General features: G+C 43.2%; 1 protein-coding gene across 1 annotated transcript in view; it reads left to right on the forward strand.

Moving 5' to 3' along the window:
* The window catches only part of LOC143745615 (ethanolamine kinase 1-like), an 81280-nt gene that overhangs the window by 15948 nt on the left and 40352 nt on the right, over nucleotides 1-24980 (forward strand). Inside the window, exons 2-3 of the mRNA XM_077237748.1 lie at nucleotides 15218-15480; nucleotides 15787-15930. Coding sequence (XP_077093863.1) covers nucleotides 15218-15480; nucleotides 15787-15930 — 407 coding nt within the window. The remainder of the gene's footprint in view (nucleotides 1-15217; nucleotides 15481-15786; nucleotides 15931-24980) is intronic.

The raw sequence follows: 24980 nt of genomic DNA on the forward strand, positions 1-24980 counted from the left end.
CTGCAAACATTAAAGAATCTGAGCCTCCTAAGAAGATACAAGCGGCTCTGACCTTTTCTGTACAGGGCAGTGGTGTTCTTAGTCCGGTTTAGTTAATTCTCTATGTGGACACCTAGGTATTTGTATTCGTCCACAATGTCCACCTCTGCACCATTGATACGGACTGGTCTCAGAGCAGTCCTCTGCCTCCTAAACAACTCCAACACCTTCTCCTCAGTCTTCCCGATAATGAGTTTCAGATGATGTCACTCACACCACCTCACCTGTCCACCACTCCTCAGTATGTCGTCTCCTGATCCCCACTGATGCAGCCCACAAAGGCAGAATTGTCCGAGAACTTCTGCAGATGACAGCGCTGTGAGTTGTATCTAAAGTCCGATGTATAGAGGGTGAACAGGACCGGAGACAGCACAGTCTCACATACTGTTGTCGACCTATGAGGTCAAAAACACGACCCTCACAAAGCTGCCTGTCTTATCCAGGTGTGTGTAAGCCCAGTGAAGCAGAAAGATGATAGCATCATCCACACCCATGTGTGGCCAATTGCAGGGGCATCAAACCTGTTAAAAAACAGATTTAGCTCATTGTATTTGTATTGTATTGACTCATTGTGTACTGTACGTACATTTTTTTGTGCTTTTTGTCATTCGTTCATCATCTGCACTTTATTTTTTGTAAAGCCTTATTTTGTTGTGCTCCTGCTATGATAAACAGACCTCCTCTGGGATTGCTTTCGTTACGAAGGCCAGCTAGTCAGAGTCGCGGTGAAGACTGCTAGTGAATGCGGTGTTTAGCATCATTGTAATTGCACTCACCTCACATGCCAGTTATCATGGTTCGAGAGCGACTCGGAGCAGGGTGGTTAGGATTGGAGGGTGAGTTTTGGAGGCAGAGCAATGAAGAAAGGGGTGTATTTGTTTGGGTTCATTTTCAAATATCAACAATGTCCAACAGCATTTTTTAAATATAATTTACCCCACCTATAATTTGTGCTTCACAGCCGCTCTGGGCAGTCTAGTAGGTAGCGTACCTTCACCACACAGATTTAACTCCACACGGCTGAATAAAACAGGCTGGGTGCAAATTTATATTTCTGAAATGAAACAGGTTAGGTTGCACAGAAGAAAGCCCAATCTAGGAACTTCTGTTAGGAAACAACTGGAAGAAAGATGAAGGAAAGAACGTTTATTAAATAATAAACAGAAACGCTGGTCAGACACAAAACACAGAGAGGGACGAACAGGGCGAGTGACGCAGGGACTTCGATAGGCAACCGGGTGGTGAATGTTCAGTCAAGACAATCCAGTATCCGGGAATGAGGTGAGTTGAAACGGCAGTGCAGACAAGGTGAATAAATCCATGGAACGAAGACCACGAAGAAAACCACGAAGATGACCATGATGAAGACCACGACGAAGACCACGAAGAAGACTACGAAGAAGACCATGAAGAAGACCAAGAAGAAGACCACGAAGAAGACCAGGAAGAAGACCACGAAGAGGAACAGGAACCAACACAGGAACATACCAAACAATCTGACAACAAGAGATACCAGTCGCTGAGAATATATAGCAGAAGAAAGTGAATTCAGCCTGCGTTGATGATCAGCAGTACTCAGAGGACATGCCCACACAGACACACACACGCTGCACACACACACATAATCAGGAGACATGAAGGCGGCAGAGAATTGATAAACCATGACACCTTCCCTGTACAGTTTAATAATAGCTACTGCTATAGCAGAGGAGGACGATTATTGTGTTGAACAGAACTGAGGAACAACTGATGATGTCACAGGCTCAGCTTTGGTCGACCAATGGGTGGACAGGGTCGCCCACACGTGGAAAGAGAATTTTGAAGTAATTTATCCATTATCATTATCCAAACCGAAATCTTGTTTTTTCTGGGGGTTTTAACAAACGAAAGAACAAAGAAATGCGTCATTTTCTCTTTCTGCTTATTTCATTACAAATTGAAAAACAAACTATGAGAACGTACACGGACCAGAAACAAACATGACAAGCCATGTGCTCACACCAAACATGACAAAAACACGAGCCACACATTCACACAAAATATGACAACATGAAAGCACAGCCAATGAAAAACACAAGCTGCCTGTTACACAGCACAAGAATTTAAAACCAAACATGACATGAAAGCATGTGCCCGATGTAAACACAAGCCGCATGCAACACAGAAAACAACAACACACGTGGACAGAAGAACCTACGGCCTGAACGAACTCGAAACGTCACACAACAAGAGTACACGAGAACTCACGAATACTCATCCTGTACGCTCACAACAGAAGACAAACACAGAGCATGAGTGTCTGAATCCCGATACAGAACCAAATCCAAACTAGACCAAAGTGCTTGGATCCGAACACCTCGCCCCGCACACAAAACCACTCATGTGGACAGAAGAGCTCACACTGACGAGACAATAGTAGTGTCAGAGCTGTGATAGTGATTGAACCCTAACAAAGCCCCCTTACTGTCCCATAACAGAGTTCTGACATCTTATTCTGCCTGTAAGGACAAGTTACATATCGATAAAAGTTTATCAAAGTCTTTTTTTAGGGACATATGATTAAAATCTCCAATAATGAGTTTAGGGGCTTCGTGTGAAATGGACTTAAGTTTTTGAAGAACATCAAATAAAGTGCTCATTGTTAGTTACAGGATTTGCTTTTAGATAGATGTTCACAGTTGTTATGAACATGGTTGACATTCAACTCTCGATTTGTGGGGCCAAAAAGTCTTTTAGTACCCGCATCAGGAAATTATTTGTAGAAATTTTAAGCAAACAAGTTTAACTTAGCTTGTTACTTGTTTATTTACTCATTTATTTCATATATAACATTGTATTTTTACAGGACTTAACAAGACCAAAATGTGAATCAGTGTCTATTATTTTGTGAGCTACTGGTGATAAAAGAAGCCACGCCGCAAAACTGAAAATATTTCCATTTTAAACTATAAAGGCGAGCCAGTGAATTTCACACAAGCAATGTGCAGAAGTGTTAGTTATGCCGATATTGACACTACAATATTCACTAATTTTTCATTACAGAAACTTAAAATAAAAACTGACAAGCTTTGCCATCTGAAGCTGTATTAACAGCACATATTCTCTTAGAGATGTTTTCAGTCTGCGCAAGAAATTTTTTGTCACATTCTAGAATAACTATGGACTAATTTGACTCTCTGAACAGTGAGTTCCCTTTCGTTGTCACTCCAAGTTACGTCGGATGACGACGAATGGGGTTTTGCTTAGAAAGCCTATCAACTTTGAGTATTACAAAACGAGCCAATGGCAGAGAAATGCCATGGGTCTGCGAAATTTGCATAGCGTAACACCGCCCTACCTCGTGGGTATAAAAGGAGGACGCTGGCAACATGCAGATATGTTTTCGCTTCGGGGGCCAAGTGTAATTCTTCACTCCCTAAGCCATCTCTGATTTTATCAGCTTTTTACGAGATGAGCAAACGAGCAAAAAGTCGCGGAGGAAGCCATAAGAAGGCGCCCCAGCCCTCTCCAGCCCCGCCCCCGCTAAACACGGGGTCAAGCGGCGCTCCTGAGACGGGCTGCTCAGGGATGTTGAGTGTTACTCTTCAGGAGGTGGTAGCAGGACCACTCCCCGGCCCTCCACCGGGGGAGAATCTTTTGTTCTCCACTCCCCGCTGCTCACCCTCAGGTGGGCAGCACCCTAATGTGGTTATAGAAAGAAGTAACACATCCATCCCTGAGCATACAGAGTTCTCGGACGACACGGTGCACCGCCCCCGGGCCGTGCACCCCTCGTCCTCCTCTGTCCCAGAGCTGGATGACAGTGCACGCCGTCCCCGGACCGTGCCGCTCTCATCCTCCTCTGTCGCCAGCCCCCTGGCAGAGCAGACCCCCGTGGAACCTTCGTCCTTCCCTGGTCTCCTCTGTCAGGGCACGGTCAATGACTGTGCCCGCTTAATGCCATTTATATCCCCGGAGACTTGAACTGTGCAGCCGACGAGCTCTCACGGCTTCAGCCCCTCCCGGGAGATTGGTGACTCCATTCCTAGTCGGTTCAGCTGATTTGGGACCAGTTCGGGGACGCACAGATATATCGGTTTGCCTCTCACGACTCAAACCATTGCGCCCTGTAATATTCCCTGACCGAGGGCACGCTCGGCACGGATGCACTGGCGCACAGCTGGCCGCGGGGCCGCAAATATGCGTTTCCCCCAGTGAGCCTTCTTGCGCAGACCCTGAACAAGGTCAGGGAGGATGAGGAGCAGGTAATTCTGGTTGCGCCGTACTTGCCCACCCGGACCTGGTTCTCCGAACTTGTACTCCTCGCGACAGCACCTCCTTGGCCGATTCCCCTGAGGCAGGACCTCCTTTCTCCACGTGTGGCTCCTGGACAGGACGAGGCAGGTTTGAGTACCCTACCACCAGCGGTGGTGGCTACCATCACTTCCTCTAGAGCGTTGTCCACGAGACACGTCTATGCGTTGAAGTGGAACCTCTTCGTCAACTGGTGCTCTACTCACCGAGAAGACCCCCGGAGATGTTCGATCTGTGTCGTTCTTTCCTTCCTTCAAGAAGGGTCGGAAGGCTGTCTCTCTCCACCCTAAAAAGTCTATGTTGCCGCTATTACCACTCCCTTCCGGGACCAGGTGGTGAACCTGCAAGCGCTGCCCCTGGAGGAGGCAGACCCAGCCTTGGCACTGCTCTGTCCAGTACACGCTTTCCGCGCTTATGTAGACAGGGCGCAGTGTTTCAGGACCTCAGACCAGCTCTTTGTCTGTTATGGTGGGAAGCTGAAGGGAAAGGGTCTCTCCAAGCAAAGGTTGTCTCACTGGATAGTGGCCGCCTTGCTTTGGCATACCAGCAGCAAGGTCGAACGTGCCCCCTTGGTGTGACTGCTCACTCCACCCGGAGTGTGGTGTCATCTTGGGCTCTAGCGCATGGCGCCTCGCTAACAGACATCTGCAGAGCTGCAGGCTGGGCGACACCTAACACATTCGCCAGATTCTATAATCTCCGAGTGGAGCCTGTGTCCTCTCATGTACTCACTTCAACTAGCTAGTACTGGACCCGCTCAGATGTCTTCGCTTGCTCGCCATTCCACTCCACGGACTGGATACGTGCAATATTCTCCTCAGGTGAGCTTCCCCGAAAGCCCTGAGTTCCTCCTGCACTCCTGACGTCGGCGCCAGTGTCTATTGCCTGTGCGTCGGCTAGGTGCCTCCCGTGTGCATGGTCCCTCCTCTGAGCGACCCCCACATGTGTATTTCCACTGTAAGCCTCTCTGAGGATGTGTCTTTCCCTTGGCAAGCCACCTTGCCACCCCTGGGGTTGAAATATTCCACCTGCGGTTGGACACCCCAGTGTTCTCCATATGCATCCCTCCGGGTCATATGTGTATTCTCTAAGTCCCTTCCAGGCAGAACTTACCCTGAAACTTTCATTTCTTAATTCTATTGTAATGTACATTTACATTTAGTCATTTAGCAGACGCTTTTATCCAAAGCGACTTACAACTGAGGACTAAACCACCAGCATGGAACGGTGAATTAGAATGTTCTGGAGAGTGATTTAGTGCCTCGCTGTGATGGTTGACCGATCGTAGGCTTCTGGTAGGGGTGTAGACATGTAGGAGTGAGTGAAAGTTGGACGGAGCTGAGTCTGTGGTAGATCTGTAAGCAAGCGTCAAAGCCTTGAATTTGATGCGAGCAGCGAGTGGTTGCCACTGCAGTGAGATGAACAGAGGTGTGACGTGGGCCCTTTTGGGCTCGTTGAAGACAAGGCAGGCTGCAGCATTCTGGATCATTTGTAGAGGTTTAGTTACACATGATGGAAGTCCAGCCAGAAGAGCATTACAGTAATCAAGTCTAGAAATAACCAGGGCCTGGACGAGAAGTTGTGTTGTATGCTCCGTTAGGAAAGGTCTGATCTTCCTGATGTTATGCATTGCAAACCTGCATGATTGAGCTGTCTTCGTAATGTGGTCTGTGAAGGACAGCCAGTCATCAAATATTACTCCACGATTTCTGACCGACCTTGATGGGGTGATTGAGGATGAATCTAGCTGGATAGTGAAGTAACCTAATGTAACCTATTGCTCTTATTTTGATATGCCTATTCTATCAATATGAGATGTACATATAAATACATACTAAACTATTTTCAAATCTGAAACTCTATGACTACAATAAGTTAATGGCAATATGACGGGACAATGTTGCCCATGGTTATGAAAATCTGCGGGAATACACAGGGCAAAAATAATGTACACTGATAGAAGTTTAACATCAGGTATGAGTCTTTCTCTAAAAGTCACAGAGCTACAATAGCACTTCTACTGAATGTGAATGCCATGATGTAACCCTCTTTATATTCCTGGAGAAAGTAAAAGCTTACCTGTATCTTAGGTTTATTTCATAAGGACTGAATGTTTCCCATAACCAATGATGTCACGGGAATACGGGTGAGCTGTTGTTATCTTAGTCACAGTCTAACGCCTTCTCTTTTCCCCTGCTTCCTTTTCCTACTCGATTTATCTCCAGTCACAGTCTTGATATAATCCCTTCGAATGCAGTCGGGAAATGAAGATATAACTTTAACTCTGTGATCACTGATCAGTGATCTACTGTGGCAGTAGGTCTCTAATATATTGTCCTCTCTCGGATTCAAGTGTGGTCCCTTGGCAGACAAGAGTTAAGTTGATAATTAAAAAAGATAATTAAAAACTCCATTAAGGCAGATCGATAGTGCAATGTCTAAAAGCACTTGTTCATGACAGTCACAGGCATTAAAGATAAAAAACAGACCAAAACACACTTGTCACAAAGTGCTCTTAGACCAGAAAGTTTAGATCCAAATGCAGCTTTTGATAAGATGGATAATCCAGACACGTAATCAATTGAACAGGCAACAGGTCGAAATCCAGGTAGGCAGTCCAAACAAACAAACACACAAGGTTGGGGACAAGGCAAACGGGTAATCCAGAGGCAGGCAGAGTACAAGAAACCCGAAATGCAGGGAACCAAAGAAATGCTCAGAGATGCAGCAGTGCAACAACATACAAAACTACGCAGTGATTGAATGTGAAAACCAGGGTTATAAGGGGTGAGCTAAGCAAGGTAATGACAAACAGGTGAATGTGATTAGTGATGATGAGTCCAGGCAGTGAGTAATGGGAAATATAGTTGTGAGGGAAAAACAAAAAACTGAAGTGGAGTGCCCTCTGCTCTAAAGGGCACTCCAGCTGATGACCGTTACATAGCCCCCCCTCAAAGGAGTGGCTTCCAGATGCTCCTACAATACTCCAGGAGGGAGGTGTAGCGGAGGCGGACTCGGGGGTGGGATGGAGGGCCAGGCACGTGGAGTGGAAGAGGGCCAGGAGACTGAGGCTGTGCAGGCGGCCAGGGCAGAGCAGCCTGTGCAGACGGCCAGAGCAAACACCGGCTCAGGGGAAACAGACACCAGCTCAAGTCAAGTCAGGTCATCCTCATTTATATAGCGCTTTTAACAATGTAGATTGTTTCAAAGCAGCTTTACAGAGATAAACATATAATTTAAGGTAACAGAGATTGGTTTGGTTTTATAGTGCTTCTTGAATAATGATTTTTCCAGCTAAAGTTAGTTTTGATTGATTCACTTCCGTCTAAATGATCATTTGTTATTAAAATAGGGGCCGCTAAGATGACATCGTTCTCTCTAATCAGACTTTAAACGCGAACCTGTGATAGATGCTGATGGCGTTCACATGCACATTAAGAATTGATTCTATAGTAATGTGTGTTTGAATATATGTGACCCGTCACAGAAACCAGGGACACAAGTCGGCAGCACAACTTTCGAGCAAAATGAGAAAGAAGAGTTTTTTTTCAAAATTGGTGATTTTCAATTTTTTGGAGAATCTGTTAATTGAAATCACGAAGAAGCCTCTCCATGTTTGAGATAGCAGTATTGGTATATTTAAAAGCTAACATTTTGAGGTTGAAATCGGCTTGTTTTCGAAGATTCTAGCATGCAGTAGGGGCGTGGCGTGTCATTGTCTGTGTGTACTTCCATACTGAATAACCCGGCGCTTTTGCCCCCGCCCTCCAAGTCAACCACATGGCTACTTATTATGCTGTGCTCTGGCCAGCTCTCTCTGATATCAAAATTCAATGAAGATGGATGCCGCAAAGATTGTCGCAGACGAGATGAACCGTCTGGCAGTTACACCGAAAATGTTTTCGCCGCACTTCGTGGGCTCGGGAAACTGAACCGGAGGTATGGGCGCAGCGCGCTCGCCCTCAGTGCTTCAATACGGCGTGTTTCTGAAATGTAAGTTAAGCTTCATTTGCTCTTTAGTCGTTATTTAAGATGCTGAACCTGCTGATGATATAATGTGCTTGCGGACATTTCATTTGTGTGTGTATACGCACATAAGAAAGTGGTGTAAAGAGATTTGCAACAGTAATTTGAGGAGGTGAAATGTGATTATTTGGAAAATTGCAGAAATGACTGCTTAAAGAAAAATGCCAGCAGGCATTTGCCTCCTACATAAACTTTAATATTGTTGACATTTTGGGCACACGAGCGTTGCGTACTATTTGCGCTATATGTAGGCCTATGGCTTATTGGTCTTTGTTTGTTGTTGTTGGTTTTGCGTTATATGTATATGGCATATTGGTCTTTGTGTGTTGTTGCTGGTTTTGCGTTATACTGTATGTATATGGCATATTGGCCTTTGTGTGTTGTTGCTGGTTTTGCGTTATATGCAGGCTATATGGCATATTGGTATTTGTGTGTTGTTGCTGGTTTTGCGTTATATGTATATGGCATATTGGTCTTTATGTGTTGTTGCTGGTTTCGCGTTATATGCAGGCTATATGGCATTATTGGTCTTTGTGTGTTGTTGCTGGTACGTTGCAAATAGAGGGGCAGCACAATTGTTTTTCGCCTAGTGCGGCAGAAGTGCACTCATTCAAAGTGTAAAAAAAGCTGTAAAGCACATGGAGGAGCTTTACAGGGGGTATGGCTTATCTAAATGAGATGTAAATGAGCCCTATTGTCACCCCCAGCAGCAGAGACAGGTGAGAACTGCACAATCTTTCAGAGCTCATTTTCTCCTCTTTGAGCTTTTTTAAGTGCCTACTTTAAAATGGCCACAACTTCTCCAAATATTATCAGATTTCCACATGTTACACATCGTTGGAAAGCTTGGATATTACACTCTCAGAATCTATGAATAACTCAAAATGCCCCAGAACCGACTTGTGTCCCTAGTTTCCGTGACTGGTCACATATGTGCGCAGGTTTGTAATTCCTTACAAACCATGCCTAAACAAACTACTTGTCTTGTCTATAAATTTTGATGCAGAATTTTATTTTATTTTATCACTTCGGGTAGGTATGCAAACTGAAAAATTCCACAACGCTTTATCTGTAGAGTGGTATAAGGATCCTCCATAGGGAGAGGCTAGTTGGCACCTTAGCAGGAGGCTCAGGAGGAACAGACATGCGAGGTGGCGGCGGCCATCTTGTCCGAAGACACTGGCTCGGCAGCGCCCATCTTGTCCGGAGACACTGGCTCGAGGGCGGCCATCTTGTCTGGAGATACTGGCTCAGTGGCAGCCATCTTGTCTGGAAACACTGGCTCTGCAGACGTGACGTGAACAGTCTCTGGCTCGGCAGGCACGACCTGTACAGTCTCTGGTTCGGTGGCCATGACGTGATGCGTAGGCTTGGCAGGACTGACGTGAAGTGCAGGTTCGGCAGGACTGACGTGAAGTGCAGGTTTGGCAGGACTGATGTGAAGCAGCTCAGGCTAGGCAGGACTGACAGGGAGCGCAGGCTTGACGTGAAGATCAGGCTGAACATGCATGAGGTGATGATCATGCATGACATGAAGATACTCAGACCTGGCATGACGTGAAGATACTCAGACTTGGCAGGCATGACGTGGAGCGCAGGCTCGGCAGGGCTGGCGTGGAGCGCAGGTTTGGCAGGGACCTCGATGGAACGAGACTCTGGAACTGTGGTTTTGGCAGGACGAGACCCCGTTCGGGCGATCTTCTTGGCCATCCGCGCTGACATGAGCGGTGGGTCCATCACGCTGGACATTAATCTGGGACGTCCAGAGACCGATCTGGTTATGGGCATGATGGGTGGCATGACGTGAAGATTCTCTGGCTTAGAGTTTACCATGAGCTTGCAGGGTTCTTCCTCCACAAAGCCCACAGTAAATGACGAACCGCTATACAGAACAGTCAATATACTGTTTAAGAGTCCCGTTAGGGTCATGCAATGGCATAAGGTAGCTAAGTGGCTCAGATAGTCCTCCACAAAAAAATATCATTAAACATACCTCATCCATGTAAGTCAGATGAGCAAGTTCCAAAAAGTCCATTACATAATTCTCGATGGGTCGATCTCCTTGATGGAAACGCACAATTTGTGCTGCTGGATTCATCGATGGGTCTGGATCTTACTTGGCTGCTGGATCTGTGTACGGCATATTTTTCTGTCACAAATTGCTCTGAGACCAGAAAGTTTAGATCCAAATGCAGCTTTTAATAAGATAGGGTAATCCAGACACGTAATCAAATGAACAGACGACAGGTCGAAAATCCAGGTAGGCAGTCCAAACAAAAAAACACACAAGGTTGAGGACAAGGCAAACGGGTAATCCAGAGGCAGGGAGAGAGTACAAGAAACCGAAATACAGGGAACCAAAGAAATGCTCAGAGATGCAGTGCAACAACATACAAAACTATGCAGTGATTGAATAAGAAAACCAGGCTTATCCACCTTTCTCCTGGTTAGCGAATTTACCCATGATTCACAGCGGGTTCGAACCGGACCGGTTGTCCTTTTCCGCTTCATGAAGATTCAGTGCCGCTCGCTCTGAACGCCCGCATTGATGTGCTGGTTAGAAAATATGTGAAATAAGTAGGGCTGCCCGTGCATGACTGAAGTTGGGTTAGATGTCATACTATATGGGAGAGAATGCTAAACCATAATGAGCGTTGTCGCAGCCTAATATATTGCCTATTCCACATCTCAACGCACGCATAAAGCTTGCCACAAAAACCGGCTAAAGTAATGATTATGCATGATTCATGAAATATGAATTGTTTATTAATAAACTAGTGTTTTCTGTCAGTGCAGACTGCAAAGATAAAGTTGACGATGACTTGACATCTTCGCAGTAGTGAACGCGGTTATAGATAGAAATGCACACTTCATACGAATTAAGCAGAGAGCAGCCCATTTCTGTTCGTTTTTAATTATTTTGTTTAAAAATAGACATGTAAAATTTTCTATAGGCCTATATATACTTCTCAGGTCTTTGAGGCAAATCTTATACGCTGAGTTTCGGTTGATTAATGAGACGCGCTCCAGTTCACGCCCCCGCGCCTCCGTGTCCTGATTATTGTCTACTTTTTGCTTCTTATTTATTATTCCAGCCAATTTGTTGATGAAACATTGATTAAAATGAAGATACAATATATACTATACGAAATTCACTTTGAAGAAAGACTTTCTACAAAACAAAACTTGTGGTCAAAATCATGTCTGACCCATTCCAAATGTTTTCTGATGTATTGGGCATCTTGACCCTATCTGACTCATCTCATGCGGTTCCCTTTTCATATAATCAACATAGATGAAATAAAAAAAAAACATTATATTGTGAAACATAAATATAAAACGTATGTTTTAGTTTTTTTAACTTACATTTAAGCGTCACACCACTCCGCTTTGCTCACGTGCTCTGGTGTGTAGCCTATACATGCATGTGTGCGTGATGTGATGGAGGGGTGCGATTTTCGAATAATAATTGTATAATACCCAGCGATCTTCGAATATTATTTTTGCTTGAAATGTCCATCCCTACTGGTAACGTATTAGGCGTTTGTCAACAAAATGGTGTGAACAGACACATTGTTCGGTGGATGCTTCAGTTTTAGCGCAGCTAACCAAAAACATCTAAGTTACTCTCTGGCATTTAAATATTAGCTGATACGGAACCGGACATGGGCATTCTCTCCTTTTTATCTTATGCTCAAAGCACTCAGTTCCTAAAAAGTTTTTTTTATCTTCTTTGAATTGTTAAAACAACCAACAACAGCACATGTAGAGCCTGAACTCATTCTCTCACTCACTGCTAATACAGTACGAACCGGAAGTAGGCAACCGGATTCGTCGTCATGGCGGCGCGCATTGTTTAAAGTAGAATAAGGTGGATAAGGGTTGAGCTAAACAAGGTAATGACAAACAGGTGAATGTGATCAGTGATGATGAGTCCGGGAAGTGAGTTATGGGAAATGTTGTTGTGAGGGAAAAACAAAAAACTGCAGTGGAGTGCCCTCTGGTGGCTCTAAAGGGCACTCCAGCTGATGACTGTAACAACACTAAAAACATAACAGACAGGAATCTGCCGGTTGCCATATTAGCATGTGCCCTATTGGCCTGTTGTGAATCAAAACACAACAATATAAATTAAATGGAAACCCTTTACAATGAGATTCATGAGTTAACATTAGTTAACTACCTTAGTTAGCATGAACTAAGAATGAACTGCACTTATACAGCATTTATTAATCTTAGGAGTAGGATTTGAGGGCGAACCAAACACAAATGAATCTTACAGGTGATTCGTTCAAACATAATTCCACACAGAACTCAACACTCTAGACCCCAAATCACCAGTCTAATCTAGGGCCATAAATGGAGTGGGCTCCAGCCAGTCCCAGCTAAGAACTTTATAACTTTATTTATAAGGGATGATATGTCATTTTACTTGCATGCATGCATGTGTATCCTTGCAATTAACCACAAGCTGATTGTAATTAATTACATGGACCACGTCTTACAAAACAGACAAAATGAATTAGCTCAATTGTCAGAATAATATCCACAATTGACCACAATATTATCCTAATTTATAGGATTTCAGGAAAAGCAATTCTGTGGCCACAAGAATTGGGTTTCCTGCCCTATAAGCAAATACTCTGTAAAGTATCTTTAATTTGTAAGCTTCTAAGATCTTTGACACTTAAGGGACTTGGAAAATGAGCAAAGAGGCAGTACATCAATCAAATGAATATAATGAATTTATTAAGGCAGATCTACGTATGTATTTACTACGGTTACATGGGCTATATGTATTTACAAACATAATAAACAACAAAACACGATAAGGCATCGATGAACGAGAAATGCATAGACACAGAGAGAGAGAGGAAATGTAGAGAGTTGCAGTTATGCCAGAGAGAGTTTAGAAAGACCCGAGGATCTTTCTAAATAGCTTATTCACATAGACAACGGAACTTTGAGAGACAACAAGACTTTAACAAATCATAAAAGCGTGATCAAACACGGATACTTGCACTCTTTGCATGGCTTTGCATTGCGTGTGTGTGTCTCTCGGTCCGGCGCATCACGTGGTCACGTGCGCGTGTTTCTCCTTCAAAGCGAGCGCCCGCTCGTTTAAAGGTCCCTTGTAGATGGATTTGCTGAAGAGATATGTCATGCGGTGTTCTTTTCACTCGTCTATTGGAATTAAACACGGAGACTTATCTAAGACTGAAAAACACAAACTAAACTAAAAACAAATAAAAGAAAGGCGAAGAGCTCGCCCGGAGGCGAGACGTTACATTATGAAACGAGGACAAGAGGGTATGAGAGAGAGAGAGTGGAGCGCGCCGACATTTATCACCTTGGAGAAATCAAGCCTCTTCCTGTCGGGTTGGCCAATCGGAGAGTTGGAAGTCACAGGCGGGAATTTAGTTTTTATTACTCTTTGTCTAAGAGCGCAAGCTCCTTAGGTGTTTGTGTGTGTGGGGAGGGGTTACAGTCGAAAGACATTTCGATCTTCAATGATAGTAAAACCTATCAAAAATACACTTTACTTTATATTTTTATGCATATTCGCGTTTTCCACGCCACGAGTGTTCTACAGGTAGTAAGAACGCTATGTAAAAGTTAACGGAATATACAGTTATATTAAAACTGCATAATGAAGGTATTTATTATCCACTTTATGCTACGATAAAATCATAGTTATTCCAATGTGACATGGACAAACAGACACACATAAAAACACATCAAATACATCATAGTAAAAGTCTTTCAGTGAGGATATTGGAGAAAGGTTCTTGTGTGTGTGTGTGTTTGAATGTGCTCTGGTCTCCATTCTGGCTTGGCTCTGAGGAGATAACAATCTCTTTGAGGCCTGAACCCATACTGTGTGTCGTACACAAGTTCCTTCTCGTTGGAAAGGGGGAGGCTTGGTTTTTACTCAGTTCGCCATGAAAGTGTCAATGAACGCCATTAGGGGCAGACTCTGTGGTGCCCAACCTGAGTTATGAACCAGAGTCAGAGAGGTTAAAAGTATTCTTACATGTATAAGTGCATGAGTCATCCTGACACAGTCCAGATACCTTACAAAGTTAAGTTTTGCTACAAAGTTTCGGTTAAACAATTCGACTTCAAAACCCACTTCAAAGACTTTCCATCCATCCACCAACACAACACGTGATTGGACGCCCAAGACATCCATCCAGACACGAGGAGACCGCCAGCCAATCAACGAACCCGGGAAACACCCTTTTACACCGACAAAAGGAATTCCCAAAGGAACGCAAATACAAGCGAATAGCCTCTAGACTCTTAACTGAACTGGTGCTTTGATATAAAATGTAATAACCCCACCTAAGAAACGATAGAAGGGTTAAATTAATGATTGATGGTTCGTTCAGGTCATGTCTTATAAGTGCATATAGAAACATGGGATTTCATCATCTCACTCTTAAAACCCCTTCTTTCCTCACTCTCTTTCTTTCTGCAACTCGTATGAATGTGTGTGTGTGTTTGTGTGTAATATAAATTTCATTATTTACCAATATGTTATTATCAAAGTTAAATCAATTAAATCAAAGGTTGCATTTGTTAACATTAGTTAATGCACTGTGAACTAACATGAACTGCAAAGATTAATAAATGCTGTAAGACATGTATTGCTCATTGTTAGTTAATGTTAGTTAATACATTAACTAATGTTAACTAATTAACCTTATTGTAAAGTATTACAATTTCAATTAACAATGAATTTCCCAAAAGCTCCAAAAATATCATAAAAGTAGTCCATTTGATTGATGTGCATTATTATAGTCAAAAACAGACTGTACAGACTTTTATTTGAATACTGTTTTTTTTATGAGCCTAGGCTTTCACTGAGGGCATCACCAACCAGTTAATGGGCTGCTATGTGGGCTCTATGACAGAGGATCCTGTTGTACTTGTGAGGGTTTATGGGCAGATGACGGAGCTGTTTCTGGACCGAGAGAAAGAACTGGAGATGTTCCAGGTGCTCCACACACATGGCTGTGGGCCAGAGCTCTTCTGCAGCTTCAGCAACGGCATCTGCTATGAGTTTATCAGAGGAGTTGTGCTGGACGACACACTGCTGAGACAGCCGTCTGTTTACAGGTCTGAAAACACTCGCACATCTAGTTCACGCGTTCAAACAATGCCAGGTGATGAAAGGCAAATGAACTCGCAGAGCTTTCTGTTGAACATCATTGACCAGGACACTTTGGATCTCTAGGAATATATTTGAATTGTATCATTGGGTGCTAAAGTTACAAGCTGTTATGCCCTAATAGGGCTGATTGTAGGTATAGTTTTGGCTACCTAAAATACCGTAGCTAGATGGAAGCTAATGTTCCTTTTTTATTTTTGCTACTTCATTTTCTCAATATGATCAACTGAAATTACACTTTTCATTGTCTGTAGATTAATTGCAACAGAAATGGGAAAAATCCATTCCATAAAGTGTGGAGAAATGGGAAACGGTACACCCGTGACACCAGTTTTGTGGTCTAGATTGTCCCAGTTCCTGAACCTGGTCCAGAGTTCTGATGCTCCTAAACAGCACAGGTAAGATAATCTCAGTGTTATGAAACTTATTGCTGAATAGTAGATTCATATTCGAAAGGACATGATCTCAAATACTCTACACAAAACGTCTCAGGTTACGTATGTAACCCTGGTTCCCTGAGAGGGAACGAGACGCTGCGTTGAGACGCGGTGGGAACGCTCTGCGTGATTGCGTCGTGAAGCACGTGTATAATCAGTCCAATGGAAGAGCGAGACGTCATAGGCGGTGACGTCATAGACCAGGAAGCTATAAAGCACACCAGAAAACAGACCGCGACAGCTTCTGAAAAAGCCTGAAGCAAGTCGATCAGGGCATGCAGGAAGTATGGCGGGAGAACGCAGCGTCTCGTTCCCTCTCAGGGAACCATGGTTACATACGTAACCTGAGACGTTCCCTTTCAAGGGAACTCGAGCTGCGTTGAGACGCGGTGGGAACCCCATACCCACTACGCCATAAGACAAATGCCCGTTCTGTGTGAAGTCCTTGCGCACCCTAGAAGCAAGCAACCTAGCCCCGGGAGTGGAGAGGTGTAGGTCATAAAATCTGACAAATGTATGAGGTGAGGACCAGCCTGCCGCATTACAAATATCCTGAAGGGAAACACCCGAAATTAAAGCCTAGATGCAGCCATACTCCTAGTAGAATGGGCCTGAACAGCCACAGGTGAACGCTGTCCGGCCGCTTCATAAGCAAGTGAGATAGCCTCAACTACCCACTTGCTCATTATCTGTTTAGATGCAGGGCAACCTATCTTAGGTTACCCGAAGCAGACAAATAATTGTTCTGATAAACGCCACTGAGCAGCTCTGTGAACCTAAGCATCCAAAGCCCGGACAGGGCATAACAGATTTAAGATTTTCCTGATCTGGGGTATTAAAGGTGGAGGACAGAAGGCCTGGAGCACAAATGACCCGCACATTTAGTAGGGACCTAGAAATACAACCCGATCTGGGGTGAAGAAATACTACCACCAACCAGGTGCAAATCCAAGTACGTGCAGGCCTCAGCCTCATGTACCACGGAGAAGACGAAATTAAGGATCTCTCCTCAGAGATAGCCCAGCAAAACATTCATTACAGAAATCAAGTACTGTACCAAAAGGGCAGAAACGAGATTCAGAAGGCGTTCTCTGCACCAGGCAGAGAACAGCATATTAGTCTTCTCGTGGAGGGAGCTCTAGACTGGAGTATGGTCTCCACGACCTCGGTCGAGAAACCTGAACTATGAGCTGGGCCCCCTCAGAGGCCGAGCCCACAGTATCCACAACTCCAGAGCTCCCAGGAGCAAAGATATCGGGAAAAGCGTATAGGTGTAGTGGCAACCACACCTATTACATTACATCCAGTCCAAGCGGAGCTGGATGCGTGAGGGAGAAACACAAGGGCAATGCATTGTACAAGCGATGCGAAAGGTCGACTTGTAGTTTGACCGAAGTTCTCCCCAAGAAGCTCCACCACCTCGGGGTGAAGTCTCCATTCCCCGGGCCACAGCCCCTGCCTCAACAGGATATCTACTCTGATATATGAGACCATCAGTGTGTTGTCCGGACCCTTCGCCGACCAACCACTCATGATTGCCCCCGACTTGTGAGGGAAACATCCGTCGATAGCATTATGCGTCGACAAGAAGCCCCCAACACTGGGCCTGGGCGAGGAACCAAGGTTCTTCCACATGACCGAGGCACGAAGGCATAGCCGCGTGACCTTGATCATGCGAAAACGGATTTCCCCTCGGAGAAAACCCCTTGGTCCCGAGCCACCACTGCAGGGGTCTCATGTACAGAAGGCCAAAAGTAACTAAGTTGGACGCAACTGCCATGAGCCCCAGCATCCGTCGATAGCGTGACGCGTCAACAAGAACCACCCAGCACTGGGCCCTGGGCGAGGAACCAAGGTTTCTTCCACATGACCGAGGCACGAAGGCATAGCCGCTGACCTTGATCATGCGAAAAACGGATTTCCCCTCGGAGAAAACCCCTTGGTCCCGAGCCACCACTGCAGGGGTCTCATGTACAGAAGGCCAAAAGTAACTACGTTAGACGCAACTACCATGAGCCCCAACAGTCTCAGAGACTGTTTGCAGTGAGTGACTGACCTAGTTTTACATTCTTTACGGCTGTGAGAATCGCAGAAATACGTGCAGGAGACAGACGTGCTTGCATTGTTGTCGAATCCCATAATACACCTAGAAAGTGGTCCTCAAGCTGGGAGGAGTACACTCTTTTTGGTGTTGAGCCGCAACCCCAACCTCCTTATGTGGGACAGAACGACATCTCGATGTTGAACTGCCAAAAGCTCGGACTGAGCTAAAAATCAACCAATCGTCGATATAATTTAATACGCGAATGCCCTGGAATCTCAGAGGAGCCAGAGCTGCATCCACGCATATTGTAAAAGGTGTGGGGTGATAACCTAGGCCGAATGGAAGAACCCGATACTGGTATGCTTCACCCCTGAAAGCAAACCTCAGGAACCTCCTGTGATGAGGATGGATAGATAAGTAAGCGTCCTTTAAGTCTATTGTGACAAACCAGTCCTCGGACTGAATCTGTGACACAATCATATTTAGCGTAAGCATAATATGCTGTTTAATTGACGCAGGTCTAGAGTAGGACGCAACCCCTCATCCTCTTTCGGAACAATGAAGTAATGGCAGTAAAACCCTGACTGTCTGCCGGGAGGAGGAACCCCTTCTACAGCTCCTTTTGCAGAAGTGTCAGTAATTCCTGCTCCATAACCAAAGCCTGCTCGGGGTCCACCACAGTGGGGAGGACCCCTAGAAATCTGGGCGGACAAGAACCGAATTCTGAACCCTTTCCTATAGTGTGCAGGACCCACAGAGAAATATGTGGCAGTAGTTTCCACGCTGCCAGAAATTCTACTAGGGGAACCAGTCTCTCAAGACTGGCCTCTGGATTTGGTTGAACAGTCAGTACGGTGCCCTGAAGCGGCGAACCGGCAGGGAACAACCGAACTGACCGTTCTACGACCCTCCTCGGAGGATCGTATGGGGACGCTGACACCTCGGTGCCCTGAACGGCGAACCGGCAGGGAACAACCGAACTGGCAGCGCTGCGACCCTCCTCAGAGAGTCGCACCCCAGAGGGCGCCGAGGAGAAACGATTTCTCAAAACCGTCCCTGCCCCGGAGGAGCCCTCAGAAGCTTTATTAGAGATGACAGTCCTCAGATCTTGCCTCCCTTTAAATAACTTCGTTCCAATGACCCTCCTCTGAGGATCATTGGAAAAAGCAGGCACCTCGGCACCCTGAAACGGCGAACCGGCAGGGAAACCGAACTGACTAGTCGACGACCCCCCTCGGAGGATCGTTTGGGGACACTGACACCTTGGTGTCCTGAACGGCGAACCGGCAGGAAAACCGAACTGGCAGCGCTGCGACCCTCCTCAGAGAGTCGCACCCCAGAGGGCGCCGAGGAGAAACGATTTTCTCAAAAACCATCCCTACCCCGGAGGGGACCACCCTTTAGAAGCCTGATAGCCTCGGCGTCAGGGCTTCCTATTGTCCAAGCTTTTTTAGAGATAAAATAGTCCTCAGATCTTGCATATCTCTAACTGGCTAGACTGCTACCGCCACCCAAGTCCCCTTTGATTGTGGAGGAGCCCAAATGGCGATGCTCGCTGTGCTGCGAGGAGCTTAGTAGACTGAGACTGCTCCGCCCAGCAGTCTCAGGAACATAGATTGGTGAGGAAGAAACCTCTGGAACGCCGCTGAACGGTTTATTCTTAGTTTCTTGAAAGCGGAGCATCCAGAAGAACAGACATAATTTTATCTTATTTTTCTTTACTTTTAAATCAGAAAAATGTGTATATATATATATATATATATATATATATATATATATATATATATATATAACAGTCCGTGGCCACCAGCAGGAAAACAACCGAACTGGCCGTGTGCGACCCTCCTCAGAGAGTCGCCACCCAGAGGACGCAGAGGAGAAACGATTTCTCGAAACCGTCCCTCCCCAGTATAGTTTATCTGTTTTTGCACGACGCAATTCTCGAATAGCGTCAGTGCTGACAACCTCACATTCATCCATGTCTTTATAATTTACCCACCAGCGTTGACTAAAAATTTTTTTATTTAGATGGCTGGTGGGTAAAGTCGGGGTTAAAAATTATGACGCCGACTCGGGAGAGAGAAAGCTAGCAAGCGTCTCTTTAACCCGAGGCACTGTCATACCATGATACTTAATACCCATAGCATTACTATAGTTAGACGTAGGGCATTAAACACATAAAATAGAAACCGAGTTATTCCACGATCTTGACACCTCAGTGTGGTGTGGAGATAGGGAAAAACGGCAGTCCCCGACGAGGAGGCTGAGATACAGAGTTTTTCTGTTTTTAGATTTATTTCATCTAATAAACTCCTTATTTTCACTCTCATAAAGTTCAGCTGGCCAGAAAATATTTAACTAGCAACAACACTAGATAAACCTCCTTTTAAAGCTCCTCTTTATTCAACAGAGTTATTAGCTGACTTATTTATTCATTTATTGAAAACTCAAACATCTGCCTTTTCTTAATATCTTTATTTGTTTTGTTCTCTTTTTCTAAACAAAACACTAACGATACCAATTCCTCGGAACTGGAAATCGCCAGCACTGGATCTGGCAGGTGAAAGCTGAGATAGGGCAGAGCCCGTCCCAACCCCCGCTGTCAGATCCGTTTGCGAACCCCAAAATGCGAGTCGCCGCCGTGCATCGGCAACAGCGGGACCCGCGCGGGGAGCGCGAACCGAACCGTCCTCCTCGAAGAACGCCCGGCGGGAGCGGAGCGTCCTCACGGACAGTTTCTCGCAATGCTCACAGTCAGCCCCCTCGAGAACTGACTGTGGCATGCTCCACTCCCAAATAGTAACAAAAAGCTGATGTGTGTGTCCCCACCCGTGATATAACGTGGGCAGGGAACAACACAAAAGCTGCTTGCTCTCTTTCGCCATAATATATATATATTGCAACTTGACAGACAACAATAAATATGACAAGGACAGAATACACAGATCGCTTGCTGAAGGCAACAGAAGCTGTCGCGGTCTGTTTTCTGGTGTGCTTTATAGCTTCCTGGTCTATGACGTCACCGCCTATGACGTCTCGCTCTTCCATTGGACTGATTATACACCTGCTTCACGACGCAATCACGCAGAGCGTTCCCACCGCGTCTCAACGCAGCTCGAGTTCCCTTGAAAGGGAACAAGCGTTTTGGAAAATGGATGGATATGTAAAAAGTTAATTCCACATTACTGAAACATTACAATTGTCTTACATTATTACATCTTCAATGACTATCATCAGACAAAAGCTTTCAAAGCAGCATTACATAAAGTTATATTCTAAGAAAACTTCATTGGTTGGATGCATTGATGAAACGCATATTCCCATCATCAAACTTTCCAAAAATGAAACGAATGGAATGAATGTCAGAAGGAAGAGTAGAGGTATATGCCGTAACCAACACCACAGCTGGTGAATAAACACTAATTATTCACAATTTATTGGTCATCTTTATTTCAGTTTTCCTGTTGTATTTGAATATTCTTCCACCACTTGGTATTGTCCATCTCTTCCTCGGTCAGTGTGGTGTTTACCAGTTGGCTGAGGAGAAGTCAATGTTCATTTCATTAACCGAATTAAGAAATGTTACATGTTGGATTAAGGAACATTTAATTATGTGACAAGAGCATTAGACAAAATAAACTGTATATGGAAAAAGCTGCTGCGCATTGAAAGGATATTTATTTAAATGTCAAATGTTTGTAAAGTCATGTAGCTTACACTCATGAACCTTTTATGCTTAAAGCTTTACCTGATTGAATTATGTTTTTATACTTTATTTTTACTTGCTGCCAAGTTCTTTGCCTGTGCGATACCATGAAAATGAATATTAGTACAATAACTTTCCGCTCTGCCAGTTTCCACCTCTGATATTATAACAGTGATTAGGAATTAAACTTGCATATTCAATACATATTTACGTATTATTATGATTGTTTCAAATTGTCTTTATTTTTGACTTAATGAGTTTATGTTTATATCTTTTTTTCTCTTTCCACAACATCACCAGAAAAAACGAAATTAATAATAATGAATAGTATTATATCACACCAAATTAACCTATTGCTTAAACTTATCACTGTACCTGCATTCACTACTATATCTATATTTTTGTTTTTTTTATGTGTCTGTATGTGTGTCATTGGTCTCTTACTTTGTATAAGATGCTTTGTCTCGTTAATTAAAAAAAAAGAAAGAAAAAAAACCTCTAGTAATTTTTTATTTTATTTTTATTTTTTGCTTGTCTGTTCAGAATCATGATCTCGGTTTGAAGCAAACAAAAAAATCTTGATTCTCAGTTTGATCCAGATTAATAAAGCTGCACAAATGTTCAGATGTTTGTTGTATTTAAAAAGGATGCTGGACAAGAGTTCTATGGACATAACTCACTTTACTTTCAAAAAAACAGAACTAACCATTTCAGACCAAAACAGCTGCATACTGAATATGATTTCAGACTTCCGGTTATGGCGGTACGGAGAGCAGAAGCGTTTTCCTCGTGCTCAGTTGCTTTTCAATAAATCCTGCATTATATTCCAGAGTGAGGCCATATAAAGAATCAAAATTGTAAGCGTAAGAGTAAACTACTTCAAACATGCCAAAAAAAGCGACCAAGGAGAAGAAAGCAATAGAGAGTTGTGAGGATGGAGGCCAGGATTCATGCCAGGAGCTAGTTGAAGGGGAGCCCGGTCACCGAATCAGGCAACCGCTGCTGTACCCGCGGACGTCGAACAAGTCATAAATATGGATAATCCTTCAACAAAAGACCTTATGCTGGCCATAACCTCATTCAAACTAATTTTTAACATAAACATTTACGGGGTACTGACGGAAATACGAAATGTCCAAACGGACATCAACCCTCTGGGGTCCTATGTGTTTTTGGGGTCCTGGAGCATTCTGACATGCTCTAACATTTGTGCTTTTTTCAGTTATTTATAAACATGTTAATGGCAAAGGTGTAAATTCACTCTATATAGCACAAACAGGGCTACCATAATATGTTAGCAAGATGTATGTACATGTTTGTATTTTTGAGAGAATATTGTTTATGCATGGTTATTGAAAAAACTAAAACTTAAAGTCTCTGAAATAAGGCCACAAAACACATACTAAATATGTGTCCACAAGACCTTTGACTAATGGATGTTCTCGCCTAGGATTTTTGCTTCAAAATGATCTGAAAATCATCCTTCCAAATCATTCACATAAAACAATACATTGATTTAAATTTAGTAAAACACTTTTTGTTTGGAAAGGCAATATGCGAAATGGGCGTGACTCATGTATAATGGTCTGATTCACACCTGTGAAGACAAAAGACCTACTTAATGAGCCTGCATAATGAGCTTTTCACAGGTGTGTCACTGAGCCACAAGAAAGAATACAAGGACACAAGAAAAGAAATGTGTATATATACTACAAAATTGGTTCACAGTTGGAAACATCTATAAAAAAATAGTATTTTTCCACTTGTATTTTTGCTTGCAAATTGTATAATATCCAAGGTGAACATTTCTAGTAATTGTGTAGTTAATTCTCATACTGTATTTTCAGAAAGTTTTGGATATGTATCCTCTCCCCAAATTTGTCACTAATAAAACACAATACAAATAATTTGAAGAGAAGGCTTATATTGACATTTTAAGATTTTGTTTACATCTACCTTGTAAATATATTATTTGCTATTTTATTAAAAAGGTTACAATTACAGCAACAATTAAAATAACAATATTTCAAGTGTAATATTTCTTTGTAAAAACTAAAGTATACATTTTATCATACATATTTCAAAGTTAAGGATTCATTAGTTTGAATAAAGCCTACATTGGAACAAACACTATAATAGCATCCTAGTTGATGACTTTATTTTTGACAAAACAAACAAAGCCTAATATATTTAACATTTGAGCAGAAATTGGTGAACAAAAGCTTATTCAATGTGGCAGTAGTCTATAGTTTAGGCTACAGTTAATAATCTATCCAAAAACTAGTCAACGAAATGTTGTCTTTCATATTTCTTCTGTAACATAGGCATATCGTTTGTTGTTTATATGATAGCCTATATAAGGGCATATAAATATTAATATACAGTTTAATACGTTGCTAATACAAAGACATTTTAACGTTATTTCAACATATTTCAGTCGATTTTCACTCATCTCAGTATAGCAATAGGGTTTGGTAAAAACTGTTCAGTTCATTAATTCACACACAGACGCGATTCATATTTAAACAGTCTTTTTGCGGTTTACATACACTATGATATCGCAATTAGAACACTAATAAAAAAACTTACTTCTCAGATGGATATTTCATATTTCTTTGTAAAAACTAAAGTATACATTTTATCATACATATTTCAAAGTTAAGGATTCATTAGTTTGAATAAAGCCTACATTGAAACAAACACTATAATAGCATCCTAGTTGATGACTTTATTTTTGACAAAACAAACATAGCCTAATATATTTAACATTTGAGCAGAAATTGGTGAACAAAAGCTTATTCGATGTGGCAGTAGCATATTTTACATTAAACAGTTAATAATCTATCCAAAACTAGTCAACAAAATGTTGTCTTTCATATTTTGTCTGTAACATAGGCATATCGTTTGTTGTTTTTATGAGCCTATATTAGGGCATAAATATTAATTTGCAGTTTAATACGTTGCTAATACAAAGACATTATAACGTTATTTCTACACATTTCAGTCGATTTTCACTCATCTCAGTATAGTAATAGGGTTTGGTAAAAACTGTTCAGTTCATTCATTCACACACAGACGCGATTCATATTTAAACAGTCTTTTTGCGGTTTACATACACTATGATATCGCGATTAGAACAATAATAATAAATAACTTACTTATCAGATGGATCCGTTGCTCCTCGTAATGAAAAAAAACAGCACATGTTCTGAGGTAAATGTCCCAGGATTATTCCTCACACAGCCTCGCAAGAAGAAATAG

The sequence above is a fragment of the Siphateles boraxobius genome, unplaced genomic scaffold, assembly GCF_051911475.1.
Source record: "Siphateles boraxobius isolate OS27281-9 unplaced genomic scaffold, OSU_SipBor_1 207, whole genome shotgun sequence".
Taxonomy (NCBI): Eukaryota; Metazoa; Chordata; class Actinopteri; order Cypriniformes; family Leuciscidae; genus Siphateles; species Siphateles boraxobius.